The 8,417-nt window shown below is 44.5% G+C and overlaps 1 protein-coding gene across 2 annotated transcripts in view; it reads right to left on the reverse strand.

Annotated features, from left to right (window-relative positions):
• Positions 1–2,180: 2,180 nt before the first annotated feature.
• Positions 2,181–8,417, reverse strand: part of PHF20 (PHD finger protein 20) — a 228,733-nt gene continuing 222,496 nt past the window's right edge. For both annotated transcript variants that reach the window (XM_011972373.1, XM_011972374.1), the window contains exon 18: positions 2,181–5,068. In XM_011972373.1, the coding sequence (XP_011827763.1) occupies positions 4,926–5,068 (143 nt within the window). In that variant the 3' untranslated portion in view covers positions 2,181–4,925. The remainder of the gene's footprint in view (positions 5,069–8,417) is intronic.

Raw genomic sequence — 8,417 nt, forward strand, 5'->3', positions numbered from 1 at the left:
AACAGGCTTCTTTAAAAGGTAATGTTTAAAGAAGATTAAGGATAGGTGAAGGACAAGTGCAGTGACTCACGCCTGTAATCCCAGCACTGTGGAAGGCAGAGGCGGTGGATCACTTGAGGTCAGGAGTTCGAGACCAGCTTGACCAACAGTGAAACCCCCATCTCTACTAAAAATACAAAATTATCTGGGTGTAGTGGCCCATGCCTGTAATCCCAGCACTTTGGGAGGCCGAGGCGGGCGGATTACTTGAGGTCAGGAGCTTGAGACCAGCCTGACAACATGGTGAAACCCCCATCTCTACTAAAAATACAAAATTAGCTGAGCATGGTGGTGCACGCCTATAATCCCAGCTACTTGGGAGGCTGGGGCAGAATCGCTTGAAACCAGGAGGCGGAGGTTGCAGTGAGCGGTGATCATGCCATTGCACTCCAGCCTGGGCAACAAGAGTGAAACTCCGTCTCAAAAAAAAAAAAAAAAAAAAAAGGTGAAGAACTTTATACAGTCATGCGTCCCTTAATGGGGATACGTTCTGAAAGATGAGCCCTTAGGCAGTTTTACTGTGTGAGCCTCATAGAGTGCACTTATGTAAACTAGATGGTATAACCTATACACACCTAGGCATTGTGATAGAGCCTGCTGCTCCTAGGCTACAAGCCTGTACAGCATGTGACTGTACTGAATACTATAGGCAGTTGTAACAATGGTATTTGTGCATCTACATAGAAAAATTTCAGTAAAAATATATAATAGGCTGGGCGTGGTGGCTCACACCTGTAATCCCAGCACTTTGGGAGACCGAGGTGAGCGGATCACAAGGTCAGGAGTTTGAGACCAGCGTGGCCATCATGGTGAAACCATGTCCCTACTAAAAATACAAGAATTAGCTGGGCATGGTTGTGGGCACCTGTAATTCTAGCTACTCGGGAGGCTGAGGCAGGAGAATTGTTTGAACCTGGGAGGCGAAGGTTGCAGTGAGCTGAGATCACGCCATTGCACACCAGTGTAGGCAACAGGTGAGGCTCGGTCTCAAAAAAAAAAAAAATGTATATATATATATATATGTAGAGATTGCGGGACTGGACGTTGTTCTGCCTGGGTAAGTGATGAGTGAATGTGAAGATCTAGGACGTTACTGTACGCTACTCCAGAATTTATATAAACACCGAACACATTGACTAAATTTTTTTTTTTGAGACAAGATCTCACTTTGTTGCCCAGGCTGGAGTACAGAGGCACAATCTAGGTTCACTGTAACTTCTGGCTCCCAGGCCCAGGTGATCCTCCTGCCTCAGCCTCCCAAGTACCTAGGAATACAGGCACCTGCCACCATGCCCAGCTAATTTTTGTAGAGATGGGGTTTCACCATGTTGCCCAGGCTGGTCACTACTAAACTGATTTTTTTAAACTTTCTTTCTTCAATAATAAATTAGCCTTAGTTCATGATAACTTTTTGTTTTTGTTTTTCGTTTTGTTGAGACAGAGTTTCACTCTGTTGCCCAGGCTGGAGTGCAGTGGTAGGATCTTGGCTCACTGCAACCCCCTCCTCCCGGGTTCAAGCAATTCTCCTACCTCAGCCTCCCGAGTAGCTGGGACTACAGGCATGTGCCACCATGCTAATTTTTGTATTCTTAGTAGAGATGGGGTTTTGCCATGTTGGCCAGGCCAGTCTTGAACTCCTGACCGCAGGCGATCTGGCCACCTTGGCCTCCCAAAGTGCTGGGGTTACAAGCATGAGTGACAGCACCCAGTCTTTTATTTAGAGACAGGGTCTCCAGCCTCAGCCTCCCTAAGTGGTAGGATTATAGATCTGAGGCACTCTGCCTGACCAACTTTTTTACTTCGTAAGCTTTTAAATTTTAACTTTGACTTCTGTAATAACACTTTGTGTTTACACACATGGTACAACTATACAAATATATTTTCTTTATATCCTTATTCTATGAGTTTTCTTCTAGTTTAATTTTTTTATATATATTTTACTTTTTAGATTTTTGTTAAACACTAAGACAAATCCACACATTAGCCAAGGCCTATGTAGTACGACCATCAGGACATCACTAAGTGATAGGAATTTTTCAGCTCCATTATAATCCTATGGGACCACCCTGCGTATGGGGTCCATGGTTGACAGAAACATTATGTGATGCATGACTGTGACTCAACAATATGTAACTGAAACATAGCAACAAGAACCTGTTTTATTTTTTCCAAATACAGATACAGAAGTTTGCATGTTTTGCAAATATTGCTTCAAAGCAACATTTCTATATACAGCGCCTTCTGTTCTAATAGCGCGTAAACATAGGTATGTATCCACAGTGCAATGTTGGCTCATCAAGGATCCACCTTGCATATACTTACCACTTAAAGAAACAAAATGATTAGTCAAAGCGGAACTATTTTTGTCAAGGTAATTTTTTATAGGTGGATAGTTTTTCTCAAAAGACAAAACTTAGGTAGTGCACATACTTCTTTTTTTTCTTTTTCTTTTTTTTTTTTTTTTTGAGACGGAGTCTTGTAGTTGTCACCCGGGCTGGAGTGCAAAGGCACGATCTCGGCGGCTCACTGCAACCTCTGCCTCCTAGGTTCCAGCAGTTCTCCTGCTTCAGCCTCCCGAGTAGCTGAGATTACAGGCGCCCGCCACCACGCCTGGCTAATTTTTGTATTTTTAGTAGAGAAGGGGTTTCACCCTGTTGGCCAGGCTGGTCTCAAACTCCTGACCTCAGGTGATCCACCCGCCTCAGCCTCCCAAAGTGCTGGGATTACAGGCGTGAGCCACCGCACCCGGCTGGTAGTGCACATATTTCTAAATGGTAACAGCAATGTTTGCAAATAACGGTTTCCAGTGCTCCAACTTAGGGTTAATTCACCTTGACCCAGGAATTGGGAATGGAGCCCCTCAACATGGCTTTAAATTAGGGAAGCACACTGAGGTTACAAGAACTTGGGGAATCTTCTCTGCTTCCCTAAGAACAAAAGTCACAATGAATGAAATGGGATTACTTCCTTTACCAAAAACTTAAACAATAAACCCAATAATGGCCAGTCGGCAAATTAGGGCAATTCAGTTTCTGCTTCCATTGTTGAACAAGACATGAAATTGACTACCTTAAAAGTTACAGCTTCCACAGATGTGATTAAAACTCAAATGTATTTTCAGAAAAGAAATATCAGTAATCTAATAATAAAACAATCATCACACCTCACAGTTGTGGCTACAGAAAGCCATCCTGCTTCTTCCCTTTTCAGACTGCATAACAGAACTCTTACAGTGCAGCTGTCTGAACGTACATGCCATGCACGCCTGTGCATTTCTTCCCACGCCAGAAATACCAGCGTTAGCAGTGAGAAACAGCCTCTTGTAGAGGAATCGTCAGTTATAGATGTTATAGCCACATGTATTCTCTCTGATGGATCAGCTGTAGCAGATCAGTTTATACTTGTCCTATAATTCATTATATATCAAATGGTGAGCAAATCACTAGACAGAACATTCCCTGAAATAGATTTTAGTACAGAGGCCTGAATTCATGTCCACAATGACCTGTGCTTAACTATTCCAAAGGTCGCTAAAGATACTGTTACTACTATTGAGATATTACTGGCTACTTCACGTTTACATAGTAAATGTTTGCAGCATATAACATTACAGACTCATAAACCCATAATTAACTTATAAGAGTTAATGGACAACTGTGCTTTGATTTTTGCCTTTAGTGATAAGAAAACGAAGTAGTGAAATGGGTCACTCCTCAAAGCATGGAACATTTTAACTTTGCCTAGTAAGGAAAAACAAAACAAAATATAGCAATTACATGTGGAACCGTAACCTGCAAAAGTAACACAAATATTGTCTCAAAAGGTACAAATAGGTTGTACCTGGACCTTAAGCAGCATAATCACCTTGATCTCACAAAATAATACAAACAGGAAATTTAAAATGTTAAAGTATAGTAACAAAACAATTTTGAAAACGCTGACTACTGAACATACCCTTCAGGAAGGAGAAAAGCGGCACATGTATAATTTGAAGTTTGTTTACAACAATATAAAATAAGGTAATTCCCCAAACCACATTCTTTGTAACAAATCTTTACAGTGAAAGAGTTTGAAATTTTGGGAAACATTTTTGGACATTAAATAGAACGGGGAAGCTGTCAATATTAAGAAATGGGTAGAAAATGCTGTCCTTTGGGTTCCAGACCCTGCCTGCTTCAGTTTGGAATTCCTCCTAGATTTTTATTACTGTGAGATTCTAGTTCTTCCATAGGCTGTATGGGCTCTGCTACAAAAGCCATAACACAGCCAGCTCTGGGGTGAAAGCATACAAACTTGTCCCCAGTACCATGAAGTCATGCAAGAGATGTGGTGAGAAAAGTGAAGAGTCCTAAGGAGAAAGCAGGGCAGCCAAGACTCTGCTCCTTCCCAACCTCCACAGCGTGGTGAGCTCACAACATTCCCATGAAGCTAGAAAAGGAAAATGATGCCTGCTGCCCAAACACCATGCCAGGAAGAAACCAGGGAGTTGGCATGTGCCCAAACCTGATAGAAAAGTCAATTAAATAAACTGCAAATTGAATTTACAACTGTCTCCAACTAAACTTTTTTGGCTCTCATTCCATTTATCATCAGTGGCACGATTTCAAGTGAAGTTTGTGCAAAAAGACTCCCTTCATTCAATGATGTGCACAGAAGAAGGGAATCCCGAGTCTATTTGCTACCTTTATGGTAGGCTTCGAGATCAGAGTGTCCTCCCACAGCCAAAATGGCCTCTTTGTCCAATGTCCATCACACTCCTGGCCCAGATCCCTGAAGTCAGTTGGTGTCACGTGCATTCAGCATGCTAGGTTTATTTATTTAAATATGCGAAGCTCCTCCTGCAGGTGCCCCAGGATTGTGCTCCCATGAGTTTTGGGTGCCCAGTTTCATGTTGAGCAGCAGAGGGCGATCTGCTGCACCTTGCCCAGGTCCGTCAGCAGCTGCTTGATACAATGCTTGAGCTGCGGAAGCCTGGCCAGTGGCTCAGGGGGCTCCAGTTCCCCAGTGTAGTCCAGCCAGCTCTCCAACACTGTCGGCAGAAGAGAGAAATGAGACCCAGTGAGCTCCCAACACTTGATCTGCAAGAACATCAGCAAGCATTTCAGCACCTTATTCCATCAGACCATTCATAGGCAAGGGAGGAAGGGCCATTTCAGCCAACACTGTGTCAACACCTGCTCTGCAAAGTGGTACTCTCAGGACAAAACTCAAATGCTTTAGAGCAACACAGTCCAAAAGAACTTCCTGCGATGATGGAAATGGTGCGAGTTTGTGTCATCCAATATAGTAGCCACTAGCCATATGCAGCTATTGAGCGCTGGAAACATTGCTAGTGCAACTGAGGAACTGAATTTTAAATTTTATTCAATTTTGGTTAAACAGCTACACATTGCCAGAGGCTACTGTTACCAGAGTCTAGGAGTCTCGGAAGGAAGCACCTTTCTGAGTGTTACTACTCACTCTTTAAAAAGCTTTCCCAGTCGGGCGCGGTGGCACGTGCCTATAATCCCAGCACTTTGGGAGGTCAAGGCGGGCAGATCACAAGGTCAAGAGATCGAGAGTATCTTGGCCAATGTGGTGAAACCCCATCTCCACTAAAAATACAAAAATTAGCCAGGCGTGGTGGCACGCGCCTGTAGTCCCAGCTACTCGGGAGGCTGAGGTAGGAGAATTGCTTGAACCCGGGAGGCAGAGGTTGCAGTGAGCCGAGATCACGCCACTGCACTCCAGCCTGGCAACAAAGCGAGACTCCATCTCAAAGAAATAAAAGATAAATAAGTAAATAAAATAAAAAATAAAAAGCTTTCCCATGCTGAAAATCAGAGAGGCTGGTGTTTTAGCATCCTGTCAAGAAAAATGAAAATCTACAGGGTCTTGAAAAGGTCTATTTGTATCATCATAAACTCTGATTTGCTTCATATTAATTCCTGATTGACACATAATCATCAGTGGCACAGAATACTCTGATATTATTTTCTCCCTTTAATTTTTTTTTTTTTTTTTTTTTTGAGATGGAGTCTCACTGTGTCACCCAGGCTGGAGTGCAGTGGCGCGATCTCAGTTCACTGCAATCTCTGCCTCCTAGGTTCAAGAGATTCTCCTGCCTCAGCCTCCCAAGTAGGTGGGATTACAGGCATGTGCCACCACGCCCAGCGAATTTCTGTATTTTGGTCTCAAACTCCCGACCTCAGGTGATCCACCCACCTTGGCCTCCCAAAGTGCTAGGATTACAGGCATGAGCCACTGGGCGTGGCCTTTTTTTTTTCTTTTGAGACAGCGTTTCGCTCTTGTTGCCTGGGCTGGAGTACAACGTCATGATCTCGACTCACTGTAACCTTCGCCTCCTGGGTACAGGCGATTCTCCTGCCTTAGCCTCCTGAGTAGCTGGTATTACAGGCACAGGCCACCACGCCTGGCTAATTTTTGTATTTTTATTAGAGACGGGGTTTCGTCATGTTGGCCAGGCTGGTCTCGAACTCCTGACCTCAGGTGATCCACCCACCTTGGCCTCTCAAAGTGCTAGGATTATAGGCATAAGCCACCATGCCCAGCCCCTTTAAATATTTAATGTAAGATTTCAGGTATTAATTAACATTATCATTATTGATTCAATATCTAGAAAGCTGTCTCGCTTGTGAGAACAAGTATTTCTCTACAGAAAGATGTTTGTTCTTCCCCAAGCTACCCCCTAAAGCTCTGGCATTTGGGGAGAGACCATCTGGGAACCCTGCACCTTTGACAAGAACCACCCCCTGCAGGTAGCCCCTGTGCTTTCCCAGCCTGCCTAAAGCCTTTCTAGTCCATGCACCAACCTGTACTGATCACCTTCTGGACCCTGGAGTGCAGCAAAAGGAAGGCCCATCCAGTACCTCATCATCAAGCAGCCTGCAACCTACTGCACAGTCCTCTCCTGTCCTCAAGACTCAGCCCTACCTTCCTCTCCACCTTTCTAAATCCTCTGTTTCCTGTGAGCTATTCTTTAGGGAAGCCTTCCCCAATCTCATACCCTGAATCTGGTCCTTGTGTTACAGGTGCTATGGTATCATGTGTTCTCCTTTGAGCATTTACTATGGTTTGTAATTACAGGTAATGGGATGATTTGATTAATATCTGTCTCCTCCACTAGATCAAGTTCCATGAGGACAAAGGCTGAGTCTGGCTTGCTTGCCACTATATCCCTAACACTCACCTGTGTCTGAAACGTCGCAAGCCTGCAACAAACACAGCGAGAGAAGGAATGTGTGGTGCAGCAAAGTGCCCCACTCATTGCTCTGGACCCTGTGTAGCTTATCCTCCTCCATCATATTTCTTGTTGGTATTTGGGGGTTCCAAGAAGGAGGAACCCTCTCTCTTCCTAATTCCAGCAAGTACAAGGACTTGGGAAATAAGAAAAATAAGACTGCCTCCCTTAGACTTAAGCTTGAAAACCAAGAGTAAAAGACCAGTCACGTGAGAGGAACTAGTGGCCTCCTGAGCAAGAAAACTGCATAGTGACCAGTTTCAAAACACCAGTAAGTCTTTAAACAAAACAAAACAAAACAAAACAAAACAAGAAGGAGACAGGGGACTGCTCAGCAAACAGGCACAAGAATAAATGAAGAGGCCGGGCACGGTGGCTCACACCTGTAATCCCAACACTTTGGGAGGTCGAGGGAGGTGGATCACCTGAGGTCAGGAATTCAAGACCAGCCTGGCCCACATGGTGAAACCCATCTCTATTTAAAATACAAAATTAGCCGGGTGTGGTGGCAGGCGTCTGCCTGCTACTTGGGAGACTGAGGAAGGGAGAATTGCTTGAAACTGGGAGGCAGAGGCTTCAGTAAGCCGAGATGATGCCACTGTACTCCAGCCTGGGCGAGAAAGAGTGAGACCCCGTCTCTAAATAAATAAATAAATAAATGGAGAAAAGGCAGTCAAGACTGGATGGGTCATTCCAACAGCAAAGAGAGTCAGTCAATCTTTTGCAAGATGATCCTATGATCCTACAGTTGCTGAGACGCCCCTCTTAAGGTCACCCTAACTACCTCAGATCTAGTTCCAGGCTCACCAAAGACATCCTGATACTACAGTGGCCCAGGAGGCATGCACAGTATGAAGGTGCACCAACGCTCAGACTGGAAGAGTCTAAGCCACTCAGTAGTGCCTGAGCTTGGTTAACAGGAGTGTGTGGAATTCCTGGGATGGAAGGTGTCTGTCTAGGTCTGCTGGGCTGAAGAACAAACCCAGGACTGTGGGAAGTCAACAGCATCTCCTCTGGACCCCAGCATCCAGCAGGCCAGCCTGTCCACACCATGTGCTGCACCATCCCAAGTGTCTCTTTTAAAGATGCAGAACAGCTTCCAACTAGTATACTGGTTGCTAGCAAGACAGAAGGTTAC

This window comes from Mandrillus leucophaeus, unplaced genomic scaffold, assembly GCF_000951045.1.
Source record: "Mandrillus leucophaeus isolate KB7577 unplaced genomic scaffold, Mleu.le_1.0 Scaffold129, whole genome shotgun sequence".
NCBI lineage: Eukaryota > Metazoa > Chordata > Mammalia > Primates > Cercopithecidae > Mandrillus > Mandrillus leucophaeus.